General features: G+C 40.6%; 1 protein-coding gene across 5 annotated transcripts in view; it reads right to left on the bottom strand.

Moving 5' to 3' along the window:
- The window catches only part of LOC126248999 (glycogen debranching enzyme), a 220,039-nt gene that overhangs the window by 121,690 nt on the left and 70,452 nt on the right, over window positions 1-27,897 (bottom strand). For all 5 annotated transcript variants that reach the window (XM_049950579.1, XM_049950582.1, XM_049950583.1 and 2 more), the window contains exons 4-5: window positions 22,457-22,658; window positions 1,341-1,475 (exon numbers count right to left, since the gene is read on the bottom strand). In XM_049950579.1, the coding sequence (XP_049806536.1) occupies window positions 1,341-1,475; window positions 22,457-22,658 (337 nt within the window). The remainder of the gene's footprint in view (window positions 1-1,340; window positions 1,476-22,456; window positions 22,659-27,897) is intronic.

Below are 27,897 nucleotides of genomic sequence, written 5' to 3'. Positions count from 1 at the left end.
ATGAATCATATAGTTATCTATGGAATAACACCTCCAAAAGACTCACACTTTTTATGATGACTCCCAAGATAAAAAAAAATGAATATTTGACCAAAATAACAAATGTTATTAGTTATTAATAGTCTGTTTTCAATGGATCAAAAATTCTGAACTGTCACTGTCATGCACTTATAAAAGCAATATCAGAATTTCTTCTTTTTTTCCAACTTTCATTTGCAGAGCCACTGCATTAAGAAATAAGATGCGTATATGTCACAAAAGGAGCAGTTTAATACATTCTTAAATTCTTATTACTTTCCCCCACCAACTCGTACTTCTGAGCCTGTTATTCTTGGAAACAGTAAAATTTACTGTCAATGACTTGATAATGAGGTTAGGAATACAGTGGCAGATTTGATAATTCCAAAAATGACTTACACACTAAGTACATCGTACTCATTGTCCAAGCACTTCCTGTAATACTGCTTAGTTCTCCATGTCTTTCACACAACTGATTCAAACACACACTGTAGAACATAACAGTTGAACAGATTCACTGAAGAGGTATTGAAGAGAGAAATGAGGGCTCCAAATCAAAATACATTGAAGAACATGAAGTGAAGTAAATGTCCATATTTTCACTAATAACATAGTACACATCAGCTAACTTTGCTAATGAGTGTCTATGCAAACTCCTCTTCATACCTGAATGAGGAGAACATAATCAGACTCCTAGTCTCTCGATGGAAGACAAACGAGTATTACATGCTACTGAAATGCAGCTTGAACAGTGGAAAACCCAAATTGGAATATCAACAATTATGAAAAGGATAGATTGCTGCTCACCATAAAGATGGCACCCTGAGTTGCAGACAGGTACAATGAAAAGGATTGTTACACATGAGATTTTGGCAAAAGCCTGCAGTCTGGTCAGAGCGGCCGACAATAGTGGTCATATATGCATGAGGTGTGCCTACTTGTTTGAATATGTATGTTGTCCTTTCTTTTCTGAAGAAGGCTTTGGCCATAAACTCAGTGTATAACAGTCTTTTCACTGTGCCTGTCTGCAACTTAACATGCCATCTTTATGGTAAGTTGCAATCTATCCTTTCCATAGGAGTGTAACTTGGTTACACATAATATAGTAATAATAAAATTATTTCACAAATTACAATGTGAAATTGCTTTATAGTGTTACATTAATATGGAGTGTTTGCTGACATTTATAAAACAGCAACAATGTCCCATCCTCACACCAACAGGAAGACTGTACAGTTAGTCAGGTTAACTCACATGAAAAATCAATTGAATCTTAAGAACAATTTATCTTTTTAGAGTCAAGAAAAAGCATGCAAACTTACTTTCCATTCATCTCTCATCTTTGTAATCAGTGATTCAACATCATTTATTGTTACTGTTTTGTTTTCTTCACTAAACAGTGGATTCAGTTTTAATTGATCACTAATGCTGTAAGATGAGTTGGATCCTCCAAGTTCCTATGAAAAAAGAAAAAAAATTGCATGTAAAACTGAACACATGGTTTGAAAACTGGAGTGCTTTGCTAGACATGCATATTGGTGATGGTATGCCTTGTCTTCCTTCTACCTTCTAACTAGGAAATCTACAGTTTAATGTTGAGTCCAAAACACAGGGGTAACATCGCGAAGTGTCCATAAATGATCTTGATGGAAATTGGTGGGTGTGTAGAGGGGGCAAAATAATGCAGTACATATTTTTTTGTTCTTGTTCAATTTTATTTTCATGAGTAAAACACATTGTGAAAGGTAATTTGTCAGTTTAGGTTTAGAGGGAATATCTTCAAAACAATGATATTATAAGAAATGTTTCTCATATAAAAGTTGATATGTGATTAACGTTCTTGAAAACTGTATAATCAACTTCTGTAATAATTTCTAATTTTGTAAAATACCCCACCACAATTAATTAATTTTAAAAAATGAAAACTTTTGTTACAACATAAATTAAAGAAGCTTTCAAGCCATATATATCTCTGTGTAATAAGGCCGGTTTCTGAAATACCATTTTTGGAAAACAAGCTGTACACGATATGCACTTGTAATATTTTCAACATACCTAATTTAAATATCTAAACATTGATTACTGTTCTAATTATTTATTTTACTTATATTTGTTTTATGTTTTAATTTGTTATTTTACATTCATGGGTTTCTTTATTTTTTAGTTTACTGTTTCACATATATGTATTTTGTTAATTGGAAGTAATAAGTAACTCATTATTATGATAAAAATAATTACAATAATGATAATCTGCAAAGCAATGCTTAAAACATACATGCAGTGTACATAAAATGTTCAACATTTCTGCAGGTAATGTACACAACAGAGAAGACATTATAAAACAAAATTCAGCAGGACTTCAAGTTGTCATGGATGGTCCTCTAAATAACCTGATTTGTATTAGGCATATTTTCAGTACTTTGGTAAGCCTTAGTGAAGAGAACTGATTACATACTAATGACTGCAGCTTAAATTATATCATTTCTCAAGTGACATCATAAATATTCAGAAGAAATAGATCTGAACATCTTCTCACAAAGTTCTTCCAACATCAAAAGCTGTATATATCTCACAGCTGTACCTGTGCTGTCAGGCCCTTTGAGACAACCAAATAAACAAGTTCCTTGTCCTTAGGTATGGTGCTCTACATGGTTCTTTCACACTAACCACCAGAAGAATCTAACAATAATATAGATATTTCTGCTTCATTGGGAAAGTAAACATCTCTCAAATACCTTTTAACCTGGTCAGATGTTTGTTTATCAGCTTTTGATGCTATCACAAGGATATTTGGGGCTTCAAAAAGAGATTCTCAAATCTGCAGTCCAAACTCCTCATCGGTTACTTTTAAAGCTATGAAAAGACTGACTGAGGACAAGAAACATCTGGTAATCCCAAAGGGGTCCATGGTATAGAAACAGCCATGGAATGTATACAGCTTTCGATGTTGAAAGAAATTTATCAGAAGATTTTCCGATTTATTTCTGTTGAATGATTATGATCTCAATCTCCACTTGAGAAACAATATAATCAAGCTGTAGTTCTTTCCACCAAGGCTTACCAATGTACTGAAATATTCCTGATACAAACCAGGATCACCAGTGACAATTTGAAATCATGCTCAATTTTGAAATTTCATTCACTTTATGTGCAAGGTGTAAAAATTCATGTTTTAAGCATTTGCTTACAAATTATCATCACTGTAATTATTTTCTATCATAATAATGAGTTATTTATTATTTTCAATTAACAAAATACACATATGTGAAATGGTAAACTAAAAAACAAGTAAAAAAACCTTGAATGAAAAACATAAAATAACAATTTAAATCATAAAACAAATATAAGTAAAATAAATAATTATGATCGTAAGATGATAATGAACGTTTAGGTATTTTAATTTGGTATGTTGAAAATACTCTAAACAAACATTGTGCACAGCTTAGTTTCCAAAAGTGTTATTTCAGGAACCAGCTTTATTACAAATGGATGTATGTGGCTTGAGAGCATCTTTAATTTAAGTTGTAACAAAAGTTTTCAAATTTCAAAATTCATTAATGATGGAGGGGTATTTTGCAAAATTAGAAATTATTACAAAAATTGATTACACAGTTTTCAAGAACATTGACTACATATCAACTTTTATATGAAAAAATATTTATAGATATCATTGTTTTGAAGATATTCCCTCTAAACCTAAAATGCCAAATTACCTTTCACAATGTGTTTTTCCCCTTAAAAGTGCAACTGGGCACAAACAAAACAATATGTATAGCACTATGTTGCCACACCTACACATCCACTATGTTTCATCTAGATATCTGCAACTTTTCTGAATATCCTAAAATAATCTTAGTGGCAGTCAATTGAAATGAACTGGTGAAACTTTAAGGAATGTTAGTTTGGACTGGCGGGGCAAAATTATAACACACCTCCACAAATTATGAGACCACCACTACAAAATAGTGGGATCACTCACTTTGACAGGTTTGTTTTCAATCAGTGTCTGAGGTATTACATCATCCATACAAGCAAGTCGTATTGGTTCTGCAGTATAAAATAGCACAGTATCTTGCATACCACAGAGTAACAGAATCTACTGTAACATGTATAACTAAGTACTTAATATGACAAAGAGTGCTGAAGAAAAGTTCATTTTAGACTGGGGGATATCTGCCCATTCAGCCCTTTTTGTCTCATTGTCAAATTTAAATAAAACTTATAGGCCCTACAGTGAAGAGAGAGAGTCAGAAACTTTAGTCAATGAAATGAGAATATACCTCTCTCATAACTGAATTTAACTTCTCAATCATTCAGTGAGCAGTGTACAATAAACACTAATTACAAAGATTCTGTATCAGAATTCATAAGCATATTCAATGACTGTTTCCCCTACATAGCAGTACATGGCAAATTCAATAAAATAAACTCATGGATAACTGAAGGTATCAAGATCTTTAACATCAGAAAGAGGAAAATGCACATGGAAGCAATGAACAACCATAATGCAGAGTTTCTCTTGTGTGTAAGCAAATACAAAAGAATATTTGACAGAATCATTAAATAAGCAAAGCAAATGGGAAACAGTAAATTTATCTCAAATGCCATAAAAAATCAAAAGCTGTTTGGCAGATAGTCCAGATGAAGTAAGTGCTAAGAAAACCACTCATTTTCACAGTACTTTAGAAATTGATAGGAAAACTGTTGCACACTACAGACATATCTAGGAAAAACTCAACAGACTCTTTATAATTTCAAGTAAGTCCCAACTAAATGCAACTGGAGAATATAAATTTACTCATGTACCTCACCACAAAGGGCTAGCATTATAAATTCCTCAAAAAATCTTAAATCTGTAAGCTGAGATAAAATTTCAATAAAAATAATAAAAGCAGGCTGTCATAATATTGCACCAGAACTCAACCCCATAATAAATCAAACATTTGATGAGGGTTGCATTCCTGACAGACTGAAATATGCATAAGTTCAGCCTATTCATGGAAGGGATGGGTAAGATAGGAAGTTTCTGACAGTATCAGTATTATCAATTTTGTCTACAATATTTGAGTGTAGACCATTTAATCAATTACAAAAATATGACAAAACTCACAACATTAGTCTAAATAATTAATATCGACTTAGGAATTTGCGAAGTAGTGTGCATGCTGTTGTTGTTGTTGTGGTCTTCAGTCATGAGACTGGTTTGATGCAGATCTCCATGCTAGTCTATCCTGTGCAAACTTCCTCATCTCCCAGTACCTACTGAAACCTACATCCTTCTGAATCTGCTTAGTGTATTCATCTCTTGGTCTCCCTCTACGATTTTTACCCTCCACGCTGCCCTCCAATACTAAATTGGTGATCCCTTGATGCCTCAGAACATGTCCTACCAACCGATCCCTTCTTCTAGTCAAGTTGTGCCACAAATGTCTTCTCCCCAATCCTATTCAATACTTCCTCATTAGTTATGTGATCTACCCATCTAATCTTCAGCATTCTTCTGTAGCACCACATTTCGAAAGCTTCTATTCTCTTCTTGTCCAAACTATTTATTGTCCATGTTTCACTTCCATACATGGCTACACTCCATACAAATACTATCAGAAATGACTTCCTGACACTTAAATCTATACTCGATGTTAACAAATTTCTCTTCTTCACAAACGCTTTCCTTGCCATTGCCAGTCTACATTTTATATCCTCTCTACTTCGACCATCATCAATTATTTCGTCCCCAAATAGCAAAATTCCTTTACTACTTTAAGTGTCTCATTTCCTAATATAATTCCCGCAGCATCACCTGACTTAATTCGACTACATTCCATTATCCTCGTTTCGCTTTTGTTGATGTTCATCTTATACCCTCCTTTCAAGACACTATCCATTCCATTCAACTGCTCTTCCTAGTCCTTTGCTGTCTCTGACAAAATTACAATGTCATCAGCAAACCTCAAAGTTATTATTTCTTCTCCATGGATTTTAATACCTATTCCGAATTATTCTTTTGTTTCCTTCACTGCTTGCTCAATATACAGATTGAATAACATTGGGGAGAGACTACAACCCTGTCTCACTCCCTTCCTAACCACTGCTTCCCTTTCGTGCCCCTCGACTCTTATAACTGCCATCTGGTTTCTGTACAAATTGTAAATAGCCTTTCGCTCCCTGTATTTTACCCCTGCCACCTTCAGAATTTGAAAGAGAGTATTCCAGTCAACATTATCAAAAGCTTTCTCTAAGTCTACAAATGCTAGAAACATAGGTTTGCCTTTCCTTAATCTAGCTTCTAAGATAAGTCGTAGGGTCAGTATTGCCTCACGTGTCCCAACATTTCGACGGAATCCAAACTGATCTTCCCCAAGGTTGGCTTCTACTAGTTTTTCCATTCGTCTGTAAAGAATTCGCGTTCGTATTTTGCAGCCGTGACTTATTAAACTGATAGTTAGGTAATTTTCACATTTGTCAACACCTGCTTTCTTTGGGATTGGAATTATTATATTCTTCTTGAAGTCTGAGGGTATTTCACCTGTTTCATACATCTTGCTCACCAGATGGTAGAGTTTCGTCAGGACTGGCTCTCCCAAGGCTGTCAGTAGTTCTAATGGAATGTTGTCTACTCCCGGGGCCCTGTTTCGACTCAGGTCTTTCAGTGCTCTGTCAAACTCTTCACGCAGTATTATATCTCCCATTTCATCTTCATCTACATCCTCTTCCATTTCCATAATATTGTCCTCAAGTAAATCACCCTTGTATAGACGCTCTATATACTCCTTCCACCTTTCTGCTTTCCCTTCTTTGCTTAGAAGTGGGTTTCCATCTGAGCTTTTGATATTCATACAAGTGGTTCTCTTTTCTCTGAAGGTCTCTTTAATTTTCCTGTAGGCTGTATCTATCTTGCCCCTAGTGATATAAGCCTCCACATCCTTACATTTGTCCTCTAGCCATGCCTGCTTAGCCATTTTACACTTACTGTCGATCTCATTTTTGAGACGTTTGTATTCCTTTTTGCCTGCTTCATTTACTGCATTTTTGTATTTTCTCCTTTCATCAATTAAATTCAATATTTCTTCTGTCACCCAAGGGTTTCTACTAGCCCTAGTCTTTTTACCTACTTGATCCTCTGCTGCCTTCACTACTTCATCCCTCAAAGCTACCCATTCTTCTTCTACTGTATTTCTTTCCCCCATTCCTGTCAATTGTTCCCGTATGCTCTCCCTGAAACTCTGTACAACCTCTGGTTCTTTCAGTTTATCCAGGTCCCATCTCCTTAAATTCCCACCTTTTTGTAGTTTCTTCAGTTTTAATCCACAGGTCATAACCAATAGATTGTGGTCAGAATCCACATCTGCCCCTGGAAATGTCTTACAATTTAAAACCTGGTTCCTAAATCTCTGTCTTACCATTATATAATCTATCTGAAACCTGTCAGTACCTCCTGGCTTCTTCCATGTATACAACCTTCTTTCATGATTCTTGAACCAAGTGTTAGCTATGATTAAGTTGTGCTCTGTGCAAAATTCTACCAGGTGGCTTCCTCTTTCATTTCTTACCCCCAATCCATATTCACCTACTACATTTCCTTCTCTCCCTTTTCCTACTGATGAATTCCAGTCACCCATGACTATTAAATTTTCATCTCCCTTCATGATCTGAATAATTTCTTTTATTTCATCATACATTTCTTCAACTTCTTCGTCATCTGCTGAGCTAGTTGGCATATAAACTTGTACTACTGTAGTAGGCATGGGCTTCGTATCTGTCTTGGCCACCATAATGTGTTCACTTTGCTGTTTGTAGTAGTTTACTCGCATTCCTATTTTCCTATTCATTATTAAATCTACTCCTGCATTACCCCTATTTGATTTTGTGTTTATAACCCTGTAGTCACCTGACCAAATGTCTTGTTCCTCCTGCCACCGAACTTCACTAATTCCCACTATATCTAACTTTAACCTATCCATTTCCCTTTTTAAATTTTCTAACCTACCTGCCCGATTAAGGGATCTGACATTCCACGCTCCGATCCGTAGAACGCCAGTTTTCTTTCTCCTGATAACGACATCCTCTTTTATAGTCCCCGCCCGGAGATCCGAATGGGGGACTATTTTACCTCTGGAATATTTTACCCAAGAGGACGCCATCATCATTTAACTATACAGTAAAGCTGCATGCCCTCGGGAAAAGATTACGGCCGTAGTTTCCCCTTGCTTTCAGCCGTTCGCAGTACCAGCACAGCAAGGTCGTTTTGGTTAGTGTTACAAGGCCAGATCAGTCAATCATCCAGACTGTTGCCCTTGCAACTACTGAAAAGGCTGCTGCCCCTCTTCAGGAACCAGATGTTTGTCTGGCCTCTCAACAGATACCCCTCCGTTGTGGTTGCACCTATGGTACGGCTATCTGTATCGCTGAGGCACGCAAGCCCCCCCACCAACGGCAAGGTCCATGGTTCAAGGGGGGGAGGTGCATGCTATTAATGAACAAAAATAAGCAAATGCTTTGATAACAAGCTAAGCATATTCGGTATCTTTTGTGGCCTCAATAGAGCATCTAACTTGATACACCATAACCTGTTGCTTCAAAAATGGAAAGTCTTTAAACTGGTTCTCAGTCTGTTTCTAAAGTAGAAAGCAGAGGGTAGTTATACAACAAGAAGGTGAGCAAGCCTGTTGTAGTTGGAAGGAGATAAATACAAGTAGGTATACTATGCCTGTTACTGTTCCTATATTACATAAGTGACATGCCATGGAAGATAACTTTTGAAACAGTTCAGTGCACAGACAACTCAGTAATAGTAGTTTGTTGTAAAGACAATGAAGAATTAACACAGAGTTCTAAACAAACTCTTCAAGACCTTGAAACTTAGATAAATAATAGAACTATTAAACTGAACATTAAAAAAATCTCTAAGTGTTCATTTCAGGACCAAGCAAACTGTTGAATATATAGGGGATGGAGAAAAATATGAAAACACCACAAACTCAACACTTTACCATTACTAATATGGTGTAGCAAACCTGTTGGCATTCAAAACAGCTATTAGTCATCTCAAAACGGATAAATATAGGTTCTGCATGGTTTCAAAATTAGTCTTACCCCATTCTTCCTGCAAAATACTGGCAAGTTCAGCCAGTGAGGATGGAGGTGGGTAGCGATCATGCACTCTTCTCTCCAAAGTAGACCATAAAGGCTCAATAACATTTAGATCTGGTGGCTGTGGTGTTCGTAGCCAGAGCAGATGCGACAATTCATCCTTGTACTCACAAAACCAGTCTTGTGTTTTGTTGGAGTACATCGTCACCATTGGGGAACAAAAATTGCACCATGAGATAGACCGAATCAGCCAAAATGGCCACATAATTCTTGTCATTAATGTGTCCTTGCAGAGTACCCATGGAGCCCAGAGAATAGCATATGGCTTCCCAATCAACACCAAACCCCCACCATGTTTCACTCTTAGGTTGTAAACAGTGTGAATGAAGACTCATCAGACCAAATAACTTTCTTCCATTGCTCCATAGTCCAGGTTTTATGGCTTTGGCACCACTTTTCCTGTTACAGCAATCACCTTTCTGGAGAGTGGTTTGGAATTCTAGCCCACCCTGCAATTCCCAGCTTATGGAGCTCCTTTTGTCTTGTTTTGGTGCTGACAGGGTTCATGAGTGGAACATGCAGTTCTGGAGTGACTTCTGTAGATGTGGTTCTACATTATTATTATTATTATTATTATTATTATTATTATTTCCACAATCCTCTTCAGTGACCATAAATTACAATCACTCAACCCACAATTTTGTCCCTGTTGTGACTCAGCGGATACTGTTTTTCTGCTTTCCCTGCATGCAGTATAAATCTTCAACTTGGTACCTCTTGAGACACCAAACATTTCTATTATCTTGATTATGGAAGTATCCACCATACGAGTGCCAACAATTTACCCAGGTTAGAATTTACTTAGTTCTGGCATAATGCTCTCATAACTACACAAAACACTGTTCTGAGCCTGAGTGACTCTTGCAACACATTGAGGACACTGCACAGGTGCCATTTGTGGTCAAATATGACAGTGCAACTTGCAAGCTTGGCTAACAGCCACATTTATGTTCAAGCATGCATTTCACATGGTGTTTAAATGTTTTTCTCTGATCCATATATATCATAGTCAAATTATAAGGGCAAAGAACTGATCACTGCAAGCTATGTTAAATGTCTTGAAGTTATTCTAAACAAAAACTTGTTACAGGTTGATCATGTGGACTGTTTAGTGAAGCAATTAAACAGTTTTGTTTATACAATAAACAAGGCACAGATTGGACTATATGTTGCCTTGTCACAGACTTAGACTGTTTGAAAATATCCCATATTACATGTCTTTGAAGCTTGGCAACATAATACAGCCCAAAGTCAAGGATGACAAGCTATAAACCAGAGAAACAAATGTTGAGAAATATTTAAAAAGTAAATATATGGAAGATTTTTGCAAACTGCATGAGAAAGACTGTTCTGTTTATGTATACCCCTTCCTATGTAGGCATGCAACTGTAGTCATCAGTGAGTCACCAATATTTCAGTCAAATGACTGTACATGACATGTCATGTGACAATAAAGGTTCTATTCTGTTCTACCGTGTTTATAACACAATGGCTGTACACACATTAATTATTGACAGAGAAGGAAAGTACAAATAAAGGACAATTAAACCCCCAATATAGGCATGATTTTAACTGAAAATTCATATTCTCAACATGAAATGTAGCAATTTTTACCCAAACATCAGTATGATACACAAGGAATTTAGATGTAGTTAACATAGTCAGTGGGAATGATTCATCTTAAGGGGGGAGGGTGGTGATTTTATGAAAACATATTTTTAAATTAATGCATTAATTTATGACTTATTGGAAATATTTTACCAAGTTTTTATGACTCTGTGACCATTATTTTCATTACAATAAGATAATACACTGAAGTTTCAAAGAAACTGGTATAGGCATGCATATTCAAATATAGAGATACATAAATAGGCAGAATATGGCACTGAGGTTGGCAACACCTATATGAGACAACAAGTGTCTGGCACAGTTGTTAGATCAGTTACTGCTGCTACAATGGCAGGTTATCAAGATTTAAGTGAGTTTGAATCTGGTGTTATAGTCGGCTCACAAGCAATGGTACACAGCATCTCCGATTTTTCCTTACAACCATTTTACAAATGTACCAGGAATATCAGGAATCCAGTAAAACATCTAATCTCCGACACTGCTGCAGCCGGAAAAAGATCCTGCAAGAATGGGACCAACACCAACTGAAGAGAATCATTCAACATGACAGAAGTGCAACCCTTCTGCAAATTTCTGCATATTTCAATGCTGGGCCATCAACAAGTGTCAGTGTGTGAACCATTCAACGAAACGTTATTGATTTGGGCTTTAGGAGCCGAAGGCCAACTCGTGTACGCTTGACAACTGCACGACAGAAAGCTTTACACCTCGCCTGGGCCCATCAGCTCCGACATTGGACTCCTGATGACTGGAAACATGTTGCCTGGCCAGGTGAGTCTTGTTTCAGATTTTATTGAACATATGGACATGTATGGGTATGGAGACAACCTCATGAACCATGGACCCTGCATGTCAGCAGGGTACTATTCAAGCTGGTGGAGGCTCTGTAATGGTGTGTGGCGCGTGGATTTCGAGTTATATGGGACCCCTGATATGTCTAAATACGACTCTGACAGGTGACACATATGTAAGCATCCCGTCTGATCATCCGTTTCCATTCTCGTCCATTGTGCATTTCATCGGACTCTGGGCAATTCCAGCAGGACAATGCAACACCCCACACATGTAGAATTGTTACAGAGTGGCTCCAGGAACACTTTTACACTTCTGCTGGCCACCAAACTCTCCAGACATGAACATTATTGAGCATATCTGGGATGCCTTGGAATGCGGCAATGTGTCTCAGAAGAGATCTCCACCCCCTCATACTCTTACAGATTTATGGACAGCCCTGCAGGATTCATGGTATCAGTTCCCTCCAGCGCTACTTCAGACATTAGTCGAGCCCATGCCACATAATGCTGTGGCACTCCAATGTGCTTGTGGGGACCCCACACGATATTAGGCAGGTGTACCAGTTTCTCTGGCTCTTCAGGGTACATCAGTGCCTGCACAGCTGAATGACATCTCAACTTGTGTATTATTCAACTTGGTTTCAATTTGAGGCTTGCACACTTTAGTATTGTTTTATCTTTGACATCTGTACACTCCACTATTGTAATATCTTTGTTATAGTTACAGGAGTCAACCACAGGTGGCACTCATTCTATGAATTATACACAAATCTTAGACATCAGTTTGTCCTACCTCAAAATAGTACTTCAAGTTATATAATTATTGGTGTTTACAAAGGGTGAATCTACTACATCAATACTCCACAATGCACCTGAAGGTGCATGGTGGAGGGTACTTTTAGTACCACTAAATGATACATCCCTTCCTTGTTACACTTGCGAATGGCGCATACGAAGGATGATTGTCATTAAGCTTCTGTATGAGTACTAATTTTTCGAATTTTTTCATCATGGTCATTTTGTGATATGTATGTGGGAGGAAGTATCATGTTGTCTGACTCTTGCCAGAAAGTACTCTCTTGAAATTTCAGCAGTAAAGCCCTCAATGATGCACAACATCTGTCTTCTAGCATCTGCCACTGGAGTTTGTTGAGCATCTCTGTAATGCTCTCACATCAACTACAGGGTGGCGCACGAAATGTGTTACCATTTTGTTTTTGAATATAAACTTTATTGTCAATACAATCTGAAAGGAACATATAACACAATGAAGAGCCATCCATGGAGATTTGTTCTAACTCAGCACATGCTCAATAGGTCCAACATTTCATTTCCTAACTTCCTTCAAACAAACACTGAAGTTAGTGATTACCCTACGGCACGTCTTCCGTAATTTCACTGCAAGCTTGAAGAATAAGTCTTCTGAGCTCCATTAAATCACGTGGACATTTTGGGACCCCCAAAGAAAAAAGTCAATGGATTGAGATCTGGACTATTGGGGGGCCAATTTTGTCCGTCATTGAAGCGACCTGGAAACCTGAGTGAAATGATCTGCATGTCGAAATGCTCATGTAAAAACTCCAACACAGTGTTTGCAGTATGTGGCCTCGCTCCATCTTGCATGAACCACTGTGTTTTAAGGGCAAGGCAGTAGCAAGAAGCTGTGGAATGAAGCTATTGCAAAGTATGCTCAAATAACGTTCGCTGTTCACAGTTTCTTCAAAGAAAAAGGGTCCAATGAGTCCGTGACTGGAAATTGCTGCCCACGCTGTAATCCTCGGAGCACAATGTTGTTGTTCAGTGGCCCAAAAGCATACATTTTGTTAGTTAACCACACCGTCTAAATGAAAATGCGCCTCGTCTGAAAACCAAACGTTTTTGAGAGTTTCTTCCCTATTCTCTGCCCACTGAGCAAACAGTAGTCTCTGCTGCTTGTGTTCTTCAGTGAGCTTCTGTGCACAGGTCATCTTGTATGGGTAAAAATGGAGGTCACTTTTAAGAATGTGTTTAATGGAGCGTCTGGATATTCCCAGTTGCACTGCTGCCTTTCTACACGATTTCCCAGGACTTCTCTGTACAGCAACTCGTACCGCTTCAATATTCTCCAGCAAACAAACAGGCTTAGGCCGAGATTGCTTTGCTTCCAATACTGTTCCTTCCTGTACAAATTTACCATACAACCTGTAGATGGTCTTCTTGCAAGGGACCCATCGTCTGTTAAACTATTGTCAAAAATGTTGTGTCGATTCCCTAAGGTCTCGACACAATGAGTGGCTAGGTGCACGCGAAACTAACGCAGACGGGCGTAAATTCTGAAACAGGAGACTGGATGAAAACTATAAAGAAAAGAAGAGAGATTTTAATATACTTAACTTTAATGTAGTCTTGTTCTTGTTGAAATACATCTCTTGCATAGTAGTAAGCAATTAGCAATGATACACATGGCGCCTTGCTAGGTAGTAGCGATGGACTAGCTGAAGGCTATTTAATCTGTCTCTCGGCAAATGAGAGGAATACTTGGTAGGTCTAGTCGCAAGCTATGTCGTCCGTACAACTGGGGCGAGGTCAAGTCCGTGTCTTGTGACCTGCCATGTGGTGGCGCTAGGATTGCGAGTACACAGTGGCGACACGCGGGTCCGACATGTACTACAGGACCGCGGCCGATTTAAGTTACCACCTAGCAAGTGTGGTGTCTAGCGGTGACACCACATTCCTCCCCCGCAAATCGGCGAACGGTCGTGAGATAAGGCTTCCGCCCGCCGTGGGGAGGACCCCATGTTGACGTATGCGATGAGGTGGGGAGCCTAACAACAGGCGAGGCTGTGCCACCCGCACCCGGCCATTCGGTCCGAGGGGAGCTAGGAAACGCCTGCAAACCTAGTCCAGGGTGCACGTCAACATGAGGTGTATGCGCACGTAATGAGACAGAAGGGTCGACCTCCATGTGGTCGGAGCACCCGACGGGCGAAGACGACATCTGGTCCGGAGCGGGCAAGAAGTCCATGGCGGAGGACGGCTGGTCACGGGAAGCGAGCGGCGGCGCGTGACCCAGGGAGGCGCCATGCGGTTGCAGCGAAGCGTCCGCTGCGGGCGGCGCCGGCGGCGGCTGCGGCGGCGCGACGCCATGAGGCAAAATGGAAGGCATCGTCGGTAACACCTGGGGATGAGGCGAGCCAGTAGATGGGTCCCCAGGGCGCTGACCTGACGGCTCCGTCGCTGAAAGCAGACGGGGAGCGGCAGAACCCAGGCGACGACAGAGGCGCAGCTGATTGAGATGCCGACGCACCTCACCAGAGGCCCCCAAAACCAAATACATCGCGCGGCCGAGGCAGCGAAGAATGCGCCCTGCGAGCCAACGCTGTGAACCGCGATAGTTGCGATAATAGACAACGTCGCCAGGAGCAAAAGCAGGAGTCTGCCGCTGCACAGGAACCTGATGTGGCGGATGCAGCAAGGACATCAGAGTGCGATGAGGACGACCATGGAGCAATTCAGCCGGCGAGCGACCATCGCGGGGCTGAGAGCGATATGAGGACAAAAAGAGCAACAAAGCGTCCTCCCGAGAATGCGACCCTTTCAACTTCAACATCTGTGACTTGAAAGTCCGGACCAATCGTTCAGCGGCACCGTTTGACTGAGGCGAAAACGGCGCGGATGTCAGATGTTTAATACCATTGGCCTTGCAGAACGACTGAAATTCTGCGGACATGAATTGTGGGCCATTGTCGGAAACAATAGTCTGCGGAAGACCTTCAAGGCAAAAGATAGCAGACAAGGCTTGGATGGTGGCAGAAGACGTCGTGGAAGACATCCGGACAACAAAAGGAAAATTACTGAAAGCATCGACCACAACCAACCATCGAGCATTCCAGAATGGACCAGCAAAATCGATGTGCAAGCGTTGCCAAGGGGAAGTGGCTTTCGGCCATGCAAAGAATTTCCGCGGCGGTGCGGATTGTTGTTCGGCACACGCCACGCAAGAGGAGCACATATTTGTAATCGCAGCATCGATTCCGAACCAAGTACAGTGCTGACGAGCAAGTTGTTTCGTGCGCACTATACCCCAATGTCCTTGGTGAAGAAGCTTTAAGACAGAGGACTGTAACGAACGTGGGACCACGACTCGGGATTGATGATTATCGGAACGCAACAACAAAACACCACGTCGTACAAAAAGTCTCTCCTTGTGAGCAAAAAAACGGCGAACCAAAGGATCCTCGATCCGTGACTTGGACAAGGGCCATTGCGTAGCAACAAAACGCAAAACGGGAGCAAGGACAGGGTCAGCAGCTGTGGCTGTAGCTACACGACGAAAATCAATCGGAAACGATGCGACCACGTCATCGGCTTCCGAATCAATGAACATGCAAGCAAGTTCGGAAGAATCGAATGCTTTATCCTCAGCAACAGGCAAACGGGACAACGCATCAGCGTTGCCGTGCTTAGCAGTGGACCGATACAAGAAATCGTAGCGGTACTGCGAGAGAAAAAGTGACCAGCGAATGAATTTCTGCGCTGTACGTGGAGGTACAGGCTTGTTCGGATGAAAAAGTGATGTCAACGGTTTGTGGTCCGTGATGATGGTAAAGTGACGACCATACAAGAAGTCATGGAACTTGGTAACACCAAACACGAGAGCTAAAGCTTCTTTCTCTATTTGTGAATAATTTCTTTGCGCAGATGAGAGCAATTTGGACGCAAAGGCAATAGGGCGATCATGCGAGCCATCCTTGTGCGCAAGCACAGCACCGATCCCGAAATCCGATGCATCTACCATTAACAAAAGGGGTTTTCGGGGATCGAATGGCGTAAGGCAAGTATTTGAAAGTAACGCCGATTTCAACTGGCGAAAGGCGCGTTCGCATTCCGTCGTCCAGACGAACGGAACACCTTTACGGCGTAAGCGATGAAGCGGAGCTGAAATGGAAGAAGCATTGCGCACAAACCTATGATAATAAGTGACCTTACCCAGCACACTCTGTAGCTGTTTTAAGTTCTGCGGTGACGGCAAGTCCTGAATGGCACGAAGGTGCTCTGGACTCGGATGGATACCTTGGGCGTTAAGGACATGGCCCAGGTACGGTAAGTCACGAGCAAAAAACACACATTTGTCCTTCCTCAAGCGAAGACCATTCTGACGCAATACCTGAAATAATGTTCGGAGATTCTGCAAATGTTCGGCTTCTGTCTTTCCTGAGATCACAATATCGTCCAGATAGTTCGCAGCAGTAGGGACCGACGCACAAATAGTTTGTAAATATTGCTGAAACAAAGCAGGGGCGGATGCACACCCGAATGGCAGTCTTTTGAAGCGATACAAGCCAAGATGCGTGTTTACCACCAAGACGCGCTGGGAGTCTTCGTCCACAGGTATCTGCAAGTACGCATCTGCTAGGTCCAATTTTGAAAAATATTTTCCCGGGCACAGTTTGTCAAAAAGATCTTCCGGGCGGGGCAAAGGAAAAGTAGCAGTCACAAGTTGTGGATTCACAGTGGCCTTGAAGTCCACACAAAGTCTCAATTTTCCGGAAGGTTTTGGCAAAATTACTAAGGGTGAGGCCCAGAGAGAAGCCTGCACACGTTCAATTACACCTTGAGATTCTAAATCGTGCAATGTTCTTGCGACCTCATCACGCAATGCGTGGGGAACATTGCGCGCTCTGAAAAATTTCGGTTGCGCGTTGTCTTTCAGTTCCAAATGCGCTTCATAGTTCTTAGCGCAACCAAGGCCCGGTGCAAAAATGTCTGCAAATTCTTCACAAAGACTAGAAACACTGGCGGAAGGCACAGTCTGATTCACTGAAAGGACCTGATTTACAATAGACATATTAAACAATTGAAACAAATCTAAACCAAACAAGTTCACTGCACTAGAGGAACGAAGAACGTAAAATGATACAAGTTTTGTCTGTCCCTTGTATGTTGCAATAAGGCTGCACTGTCCTAACACAGGTATATGCTGTCCTGAGTAACTAGTTAACTTAACATTTGCGGCACGCAATGGCGGGGCGCCCAGTTGTTTGTATGTGTCGTGATTGAGCAATGAAACAGCAGCTCCGGTATCGAGCTGGAATGGGATCACTTTTCCTGCAAAGTCTAAGTCCACAAAAAGTTTATTGTCTTGTTGACGACAAGAGCGACTGTCTCGTGCAATTTGAACTGATACAGGTCCAGAAGCACTTGCAACTTTACGGGATTTCCGGCGACGTCGACGCACTTTTTGGGTGGGACGAACACAGTCACTGGTAGCTAAAGTGTCACTGGACGGGTGGGAATGAACTACATGAATGTCCATGGGCGAAGGTCCACGAGCCTGATTGTCCTGGGTTCGATTCCGGCGCGAAGCAAAGGGCCTGGAATTTGTGTGATTGTCTGATCTTAACTTTTTCTGGCAAACACTTTGTACATGTCCTTTCTTGTGACAGTAAAAGCAAATAGCTTGGCGTGACGGGCAATTTTCACGCGAATGTCTAGTTGCACACCGCGGGCAAGATTTCACTGCAGTTGCTTGCGTACGCGGCGCACGTGGTTGCAAGCTAGGCGGCCGCTGCGAAGTCGGGCGCGAGGGCCGCTTAGCGTCCCGTGCAGCGGGCCGGGCGGGCCGATTAACGTGACACACCGCTGGCGAAGTTTCAAATGATTCCTGAGCAAAGTCAAGTGTGTCTTGCCTGTCCAATATGTCTATCACTTGTTGCAGGGAGGGATTAACTAGCTTCAAAATCTGTTCCCTTATGCGAACATCAGAAACGTTCTGTGCAATTGCATCACGCACCATAGTATCTGAATATGGGAGGCCACATTCACAGGCAAACGCGCAGTCTCTAGTAAGGCCTTGCAAAGTTGCTACCCACTCCCTGTTAGTCTGACCGGCCGTACGTTTTGTACGAAAAAACGTATACCGTTTGGCAACTACATTTACTGTTTCTTTGAAATAGGCATCTAAAGCAGACAAAATTTCTTCGTAGGACAGAGTTGCGACGTCGCGTCGGGGAAACAATTTCACTATCACACGGTAGGTAGACACACCTACACAAGAAAGCAAAAACGGCTGCCGCTCTTTACCTTGAATTCCATAAGCAGTGAGGTGGAAGTTGAACTGATCGGCCCACTCAGTCCAGCTTTCGGTTGTGGCCTCGAAGGGCCTAAATGGCGGTGCGACAGCGTTGTGTGGCTGCGGTAGCGAAGAAGCGGCTGCCGCCGCATCGGTTTGCAGCGCACGTTGACCCTGGACGAGCTGTCCAAGGGCTTCCAATAACGCCTGCGTCTGCTGATTCTGCAAGCGAAAAAAGTCGGACAGTACATCTGGAGAATGCGGCGAAGCCATGACACAAGCAAATTAGAGCAAATATAACACAAAGACTGCAACGTGGGCGCGGCATCCCATCCTCGTCGCCAAAATATTGTTGTGTCGATTCCCTAAGGTCTCGACACAATGAGTGGCTAGGTGCACGCGAAACTAACGCAGACGGGCGTAAATTCTGAAACAGGAGACTGGATGAAAACTATAAAGAAAAGAAGAGAGATTTTAATATACTTAACTTTAATGTAGTCTTGTTCTTGTTGAAATACATCTCTTGCATAGTAGTAAGCAATTAGCAATGATACACATGGCGCCTTGCTAGGTAGTAGCGATGGACTAGCTGAAGGCTATTTAATCTGTCTCTCGGCAAATGAGAGGAATACTTGGTAGGTCTAGTCGCAAGCTATGTCGTCCGTACAACTGGGGCGAGGTCAAGTCCGTGTCTTGTGACCTGCCATGTGGTGGCGCTAGGATTGCGAGTACACAGTGGCGACACGCGGGTCCGACATGTACTACAGGACCGCGGCCGATTTAAGTTACCACCTAGCAAGTGTGGTGTCTAGCGGTGACACCACAAAAAACACTTCTGAGTCACAACAAGGCTTTTCATTTCTTGAAAAAGTAATACAATTGCTGATCATTGCTGTGTCATCAGTCTTCCATTGTCAGCCATTGCTGCTTACTAGTATCCTAGCAGCAGTATCATGAATTACACATCATTTCGTAATTCATTTGTTTTTCCAAGCTCTGCTGGTACTGCTATAGAGATACCAGCGGGATATCTAATGTGCATCGTAAATTGTGAAAGAAACAATTGGTAACACATTTCGTACACTACCCTGTAGACAATCCTATGACAAAACACACTGTTCTTTGTTGAAGCTGCTCTACCTCTTTTATCAGTCCTACCTGGTAAGGGTCCCAGACTGATGAACAAAACTCAAGAATTGGCTGAACAAGTGCCTTTTAGCCAGTTCTTTTGGAGATTAGTTACATTTACTTAAAATTCTTCCTATGAATGTCAGTCTGGAAACAGCTTTTCCTACTATTTGTCTTATCTGGTCATTTCACTTATGGTCACTTGGGACAGTTACTCCTACATATTTAATAGTATATACTGTTTCCAGCAATTTGTCATTAATAGTATACTTGTACAGTAGAGGATTTCTTTTTCTTTGTATATGCAATATGTTACATTTATTTGTGTTTAGTGTCAACTGCCTGAACAATTCATCAGTCTTCTGTAGGTCATTTTGCAAATCAATACTGCCTTCTGGCATTGCTACTTTCTTACAAATAGCCACATCATATGCGAACAATCTTGAAGAGCTTCTGACCCTTTCTACTACATCTTTCATATGCATTGTAAACAGTAATGGTCCTATCACACTTCCTTGGGGTACTCCAGAAGTTATCTTTACATCTATAGATTTTGTTCCATTAAGAGCGATATGGGGAGTTCTATCTACAAGGAAGTGTTGAATCCAGTCACCTCTGTTTTCAGAATCCATGTTGACTTTTATATAAGAGATTTTCATTCTCCAAAAACATAATTCTTGAGCATAAAATATAATATGTTGCATAATTCTGCAACCGACTCACTGCAATGACGTAGGCCTATAGTTATGTGCATATGTTCTATTATCCTTCTTGAAACCAAGAATGACCTGCAATTTTTTTTTTCCAGTAGCTAGGTATTCTTTGTTACTCCAGTGAACTACAATAAACTGCTGCTAGAAGGGGAACAAGTTATTTCATACAGTCTTTGTAGAAGTTTACATGTATCTCATTTGGTCCTGATGCCTTTCCACTACCAAGTGAATATGGTTGCTTTTCTGTTCCAATATCATTTACCCCAATATCTGCCATTTCGATGGTTGTACGATGATTGAAATGAGAGTCTGTATTACTATTTTCAATTGCACAACAATTTCAGAAGACCGAATTCAGTATTTCAGCATTCCTTCTATTACCTTCTGTTTCAGTGCCTGTACGGTCACTGAATGACTGAACAGATGATTTTAGCCTGCTTACTGATTTTACATATGATCAAAACCTCCTACAGTTTTCAGTGAGATTGGTTGACAAAATTCGACTTTCAAAGTCATTGAAAGCTACTCTCACTGATCTTCTTATGCTCATTTTTACTTCTTTCAGCATTTGTTTGTCTGCTAGGTTTTGACCACTCTCGAATCTGCGATGAAGCTCGCTCTCTTTATGTAACATTTTTCTAGCATGGGTATTAAACCATGGGGGTCTCTCCCATCCCTTAAGACCTTGCTCAGAACATACTTGCCTAAGGCATACTGAATGATGCTTTTGAATTTTTTCATTTGTGCTCCACATCTTCATCCTCAATGCTAAATATTTGTTTTTTACTTCTAATATATCCTTAATTTGTATCCTATCACTCTTGCAAAGCAAAACGTTTTTCCTACCTTTCCAAACATTCCTTATAATACCCATAGTCATAGTTGCTATCACAGGTTTACAATCACTGATTTGATAAGTTCACATCTCTTTGTTAGGAAGTCCAAGACATTTCTGTCTTGAGTTGGTTATCTAATTATCTGCTCAAAGTAACTTTCCAACAAGACATTCAGAGTAATGTTGCACAAATCCCTGTCTGTGGCACCAGTTTTGATAGCATGACTCTCTCAATCTATACCTGGCAAGTTGAAGTCACCCCCTATTACACAGGCATGATCAGGTAAATTATTAACAATATTCTGAAACTTTTCTCTGAAGCACTCTACCACTACAGCTCCTGGCCCAGGTGGTCTATAAAAGTATTTAATATTTAATTACCATTTTTGACTGCCCTTTGATGCTTAACTTCACCCAGATTAATTCATATTCGGCATCCATGATAACCTCACCAAATATTATCAAATTCTTTATTGCAATAAATATGGGTACTGGCTACTTGGAGACCATTTGCAGCAATCATGGACTTCATGTTCCCAAAAAATGATGGAATTTTTATGGATGACAATGCACAATATCACCAGGCCACAATTGTTCACGATTGCTTTGAAGAACATTCTGGACAGTCAAACAAATGATTTGGCCATCCAGATCACCCAAAATGGATCCCATTGAACATTTATGGGACATAATTAAGAGCTCATTTTGTGCTCAAAATCCTGTGCTGGCAACACTTTTGCAATTATGGTTGGCTATAGAGGTACAATGGCTCAATATTTCTGAGCAGACTTCCAATGACATATTGGGTCCATGCCACATCAAGCTGCTACACCATGCTGGGCAAAAGGACTCCCAACACGATATTTGGAGGTATCCCATGGCTTTTGTCACCTCAGTGTAAATGCCAAAGTGTCAGTGTTAATAAGGAATTGTGCCAGCTCTTCCACTTTCTGCAGCAGACTCATAATGACTTAGTAACTTCATTTGTGATCTATACTTCCACAATCCAGCACAATGAATTTTTATACAATTTCTTGTGTAATATATTTTATAAATAAATGAAACCTATACCATTTAAGCTCCGTTTATGGTAATTACTTCCCAAAAGTGTTACAAAGCCGAGAGATTTTTTCTTTACCTGTACTGGTGTAAAATGGATCATATTGTAGCCACTTTCCCTTGCAACTTGAAGTTTCTTCTCCCATGTGTGAAAGGGTCCTAAGCATTTAGCTAGAACTGTTTGGCATTGAATACAATCTTGTGGTAAAACTTCATCACAGCCATAAGTCAGGACTGGATCAACTGTGAAAAATCCTGACCCTTGAGGCCCTGGAACATCACTACAAAATAAAGGGAAAAATAGTCAGTGATACAGATTATATATATAGTAACTAACATAAGTTTGGTAAAATGTTTAAAAGTTACCAGTTGTAACAGGTTCCAACACCAAGTTAGAGAATTTGGACCTATACAAACATTTCAGATAAAAACTGCACTGCTATGTGGAATGAGTAAATAAAAAACATAGACATTGTCAAAAATCATTGAAAAAAAACACATTTGCAGTTCACAAGAAAAAGACAATTCACCAGATTGCACCCCATTGGTAGAAAAGTATTTTTTTTTTTTTTTTAATCATGAAGATACCTGTTTCTGTAGTAGTGATAACTTAATACTGGTTGAAAAGCTTAAAAAGTGTTGTAAACAGACGTTAAAAATATCTACATTTTGTGATAAACCTTCGAAGGTAGCCACAAAAAATGCAAATGAGTTAGCATAGCCAATGCTACTCTGCCAACACTCAAATACAGAGCTTTTGATTTAGCTCTTCAACAGACTTCCTAGCAAATGATTCAATAGCTATACATAGTAATTGTAAGTGAATTACACTACAGTACTGTAGGAGAACATCTCACCTGTTAATGTTTTACATTTATGAATTAGAATACACTGCTACTCACCACACAGGGGTGATGAGCAGCAGATGCATATTTAAAAGAAGTTTGTTGGATATTATCAAGCTATCACACAAACTCCTTCGGCAGATCTATAAGAACACACACAGGTCACACACATGCCATTGTTGTCTCTCAGCAATGCGTTGGGCTAAATGTGTACACTGTAGTTATTCCATCCAGGACATTCCATTATTTAACGTTTTACATATGCTACACATGAAAACCACCAAACCTGCACAAATCTCCATCCCACAACCAATAACAAAGTGTAATTTTAAACATAAACTTATAGATACTATTCTGTGTAATATTATTTTACCTTTCTCTGCAGTTGTGTAGTATAAGTTAATTATTGTAAGTTTACACTATACTAACAACCAAATTGTAACTAGTCTCTCTTCCAAGAGTTATCAAGAAAATTTTATCAGGTGTATAGGCAAATATTTAAAATTTTGTTTTTGTAATATGTATTGTGTAGACAGTATAAGCCCAAAATACGAGGGCAGTACAATAAGTAATGCAACACATTTTTTTTCTGAAACAGGGGTTGTTTTATTCAGCATTGAAATACACCAGGTTATTCCCCAATCTTTTAGCTACACAACACTATTTTTCAATGTAATCTCCATTCAATGCTACGGCCTTACGCCACCTTGAAATGAGGGCCTGTGTGCCTGCACGGTACCATTCCACTGGTCGATGTCGGAGCCAATGTCGTACTGCATCAATAACTTCTTCATCATCCGCGTAGTGCGTCCCACGGATTGCGTCCTTCATTGGGCCAAACATATGGAAATCCGACGGTGCGAGATCGGGGCTCTAGGGTGCATGAGGAAGAACAGTCCACTGAAGTTTTGTGAGCTCCTCTCAGGTGCGAAGACTTGTGTCAGGTCTTGCGTTGTCATGAAGAAGGAGAAGTTCGTTCTGATTTTTGTGCCTAGGACACGCTGAAGTCGTTTCTTCAATTTCTGAAGAGTAGCACAATACACTTCAGAGTTGATCGTTTGACCATGGGGAAGGACATCGAACAGAATAACCCCTTCAGCGTCCCAGAAGACTGTAACCATGACTTTACCGGCTGAGGGAATGGCTTTAAACTTTTTCTTGGTAGGGGAGTGGGTGTGGCGCCACTCCATTGATTGCCGTTTTGTTTCAGGTTCAAAGTGATGAACCCATGTTTCATCGCCTGTAACAATCTTTGACAAGAAATTGTCACCCTCAGCCACATGACGAGCAAGCAATTCCGCACAGATGGTTCTCCTTTGCTCTTTATGGTGTTCGGTTAGACAACAAGGGACCCAGCGGGAACAAACCTTTGAATATCCCAACTGGTGAACAATTGTGACAGCACTACCAACAGAGATGTCAAGTTGAGCACTGAGTTGTTTGATGGTGATCATCTCGAACGAGTGTGTTCGCACGCTCCGCCATTGCAGGAGTCACAGCTGTGCACGGCCGGTCCGCACGTGGGAGATCAGTCTTGCTTGACCTTGCGGCGATGATGACACACACTTTGCCCAACGACTCACAGTTCTTTTGTCCACTGCCAGATCACCGTAGACATTCTGCAAGCGCCTATGAATATCTGAGATGCCCTGGTTTTCCGCCAAAAGAAACTCGATCACTGCCCGTTGTTTGCAGCGCACATCCGTTACAGACGCCATTTTAACAGCTCCGTACAGCGCTGCCACCTGTCGGAAGTCAATGAAACTATACGAGATGAAGCGGGAATGTTTGAAAATATTCCACAAGAAATTTCCGATTTTTTCAACCAACATTGGCCGACAAAAAAAATGTGTTGCATTACTTATTGAACTGCCCTCGTATATCTTATCGTGTTTCACATGATGTCCAGTGTCAAGGGAAAACATCAATTTGTTTCACAATAAAAAACTTTTTTTAATGCTATCTTTTGTGAACAGTTGACAGTGCTCAGAAACAAGTCTAATACAATACCTAGTTTCTCAATTTGCATTAACATAGCCAAAATGTGAAGAATGGCCAGTACTCTAGCAACATCTGGGTAGTACAGTAGTGTGGTATTAGCAAGCAGACAGCACAGAAGAACTAGCACATGAGGAAGGGAAAGCAGAGTTAGGATGATGTAACAAATAAATGTTCTGCAAAGAATCTTGACTCTGAGAACTGTACCAGGTTTATTAGTACTGTGGATACCTGGCCCGGTCTCAGTCAGTCAATAGCATCAATAAACTTGCAAATGGGATGGTTCCTTTTAAAGAGCATGGATGATTTTCTTCCCAATCCCGTAATCTGAGCTTCTGTGCTGTCTCTTAAGACCTTACTGCCAGTGAGACATTAAACTATAATATTCCTTCCTGTCAACAAAACCAAATGACTGGTAACATCTGTTACCTGTATCACTGCCCAACTTGCCTTGTCTCACGAGCTAGACTGTAGTATGCTATCTGTCTGCTACCATGTGCTGCAGTGCTACTGTCATTGCAGGAGTGCTGGTTATTCTTTGTACTTCTTTATCTCAGTTAACACATATTGAAAAACCTGTTGCCAAATTAAACTGATTTTGGACTGCTCTATTGAATGCACACAGAAAATTCCATAAAGAGAAATATTTGTTTGTAAGAAGAAACAAACCAGCATTTACATTCACTGCTGGGCATTAGGTGAAACACATGATACCTATGCACAACCAAAATGAAACTGGAAAATTACAAATACCTGCCAAAACATGAGAGAAAATGACATGACAATTATTACGTAGGATCTCAGTGTGTATATGCAATCTACCTACAGCACGTTCCAAGCTTTTCTAACATGGGCATTTGGAGGTGGTAAATGTGGTGCCACCACCGGACACCACACTTGCTAGGTGGTAGCCTTTAAATCGGCCGCGGTCCATTAGTATACGTCGAACCCACGTGTCGCCACTATCAGTGATTGCAGACCGAGCGCCACCACACGGCAGGTCTAGTCTAGAGAGACTCCCTAGCACTCGCCCCAGTTGTACAGCTGACTTTGCTTGCGATGGTTCACTGTCTACATATGCTCTCATTTGCAGAGACAACAGTTTAGCGAAGCCTTCAGCTACGTCATTTGCTACGACCTAGAAAGGCGCCATATTCAGTTACTATAATTACTTCAAGAATGTATTCTGAACAGATAATATTGTGAATCATGTAACGTCAAGAGTGACGTTCATCATTAATGGATTAAAGTTAAGTATCAAACTAATTACGTCCGCTTTCTGAATTCTCATTCCCTGTCATGTTCCAGACCTCATGTCAGTATAGTTCTTCCCTCCTCACATCAGCCTGCGTGAGCTAGAATGCTTGCATTTTGGCCTCCACTTATAACACGGTGTTGGCTCTTCTGCTAGCACAAAAGTAAATACTGTACTAGATTCATCATAGGATTTCTGCCCTAGATGCCATAGGACTACTGGCTCATAGTCTGACGTGATGATTCAGTTGTTATCACTATAGTGGCAGGCTTAGAAGTCTTGCCATTCTATAGGTGAAGGGAAGATGCTAATATGAAAGTGACTTTCCATCAGTGGTCATTTCCTCTCCAAGATCTGCAATATTTGTGCAGCTTTCAGCTACTATGGCTTGTAAGTTTGCCTTAAGCATTTATTTCTGACGCACAATTGTTCAATGTATTTCTATTATTCCCAATCAAATCCTCCTCTGGAAATAAGTGTTTAATCATTCAACCCCTCCTGCATACAATTTTTGTAAATGGACTACTAACTGATTTTGGCCTACAAGCAGAACCATGATGCTTTTGATTCTTATCATCTTTTCTTCCACAATCATTTTCTCTGTTTCTTCTGTCCATACTACCAGCTGTCGAAGATTGTATTTTTTTGACATAAGATCACCTAAACTGAAAGGGACCCCCATTTGAGGCTATCATTTCCATTTAGATGCCATGTTAAAAATAGGATTACTCCACCATACAGTGTGTTAAAATAGTTGTAAATTTGCTCTGTTGACTTACCTTGCAGCTTACAGAACTTTATATCATTCAGTGTCTCAGTTAAACCCATTATAATACCATTATTTAGCGAAAATGGATGCTGCAGGTGATGAAACTAAACTAGTAAGGAACAAATGCCATGAAACAAAGGCCCCACTTGAATGAAATTTCATTCACACATTATGCAAGTTCAACACTGTATGTATCATAATCGTAGATCATACATCTACAAACAGACTGTCTCCGAGAACAACTGTGTCCGGCACACAGTTTTAATCTGCCAGGAAGTTTCATATTAGCGCACACTCCGCTGCAGAGTGAAAATCTCATTCTAACAACTTAAGTAACTTTAACAGCTTCCTCTTGCATCAGTTCAGTCCAGACATCACACATTGAGACAATCATAATGGTGATGGATGTACGTACATCTTGGAAGTAGCACATAACACTATCTCTCACTTGTTGTAATTGTTCAAATATTTTGTTGGTAATGGCAACCTGGCTGGATGCCTATCCATCAAATGCCAAACATGCTCACTGGAGGACAGGTCTGATGATCATGGCAGCTAAGGGAATTGACAAACATCTGGAGTAATATGAGAAGAGTGTGTGTGTGTGTGTGTGTGTGTGTGTGTGTGTGTGTGTGTGTGTGTGGAATTTATCC

The sequence above is a fragment of the Schistocerca nitens genome, chromosome 3 (assembly GCF_023898315.1).
Source record: "Schistocerca nitens isolate TAMUIC-IGC-003100 chromosome 3, iqSchNite1.1, whole genome shotgun sequence".
Classification (NCBI taxonomy): domain Eukaryota; kingdom Metazoa; phylum Arthropoda; class Insecta; order Orthoptera; family Acrididae; genus Schistocerca; species Schistocerca nitens.
Note: the sequence above shows the minus strand (reverse complement) of the source record. Positions and strands in the feature narration are given on the sequence as shown.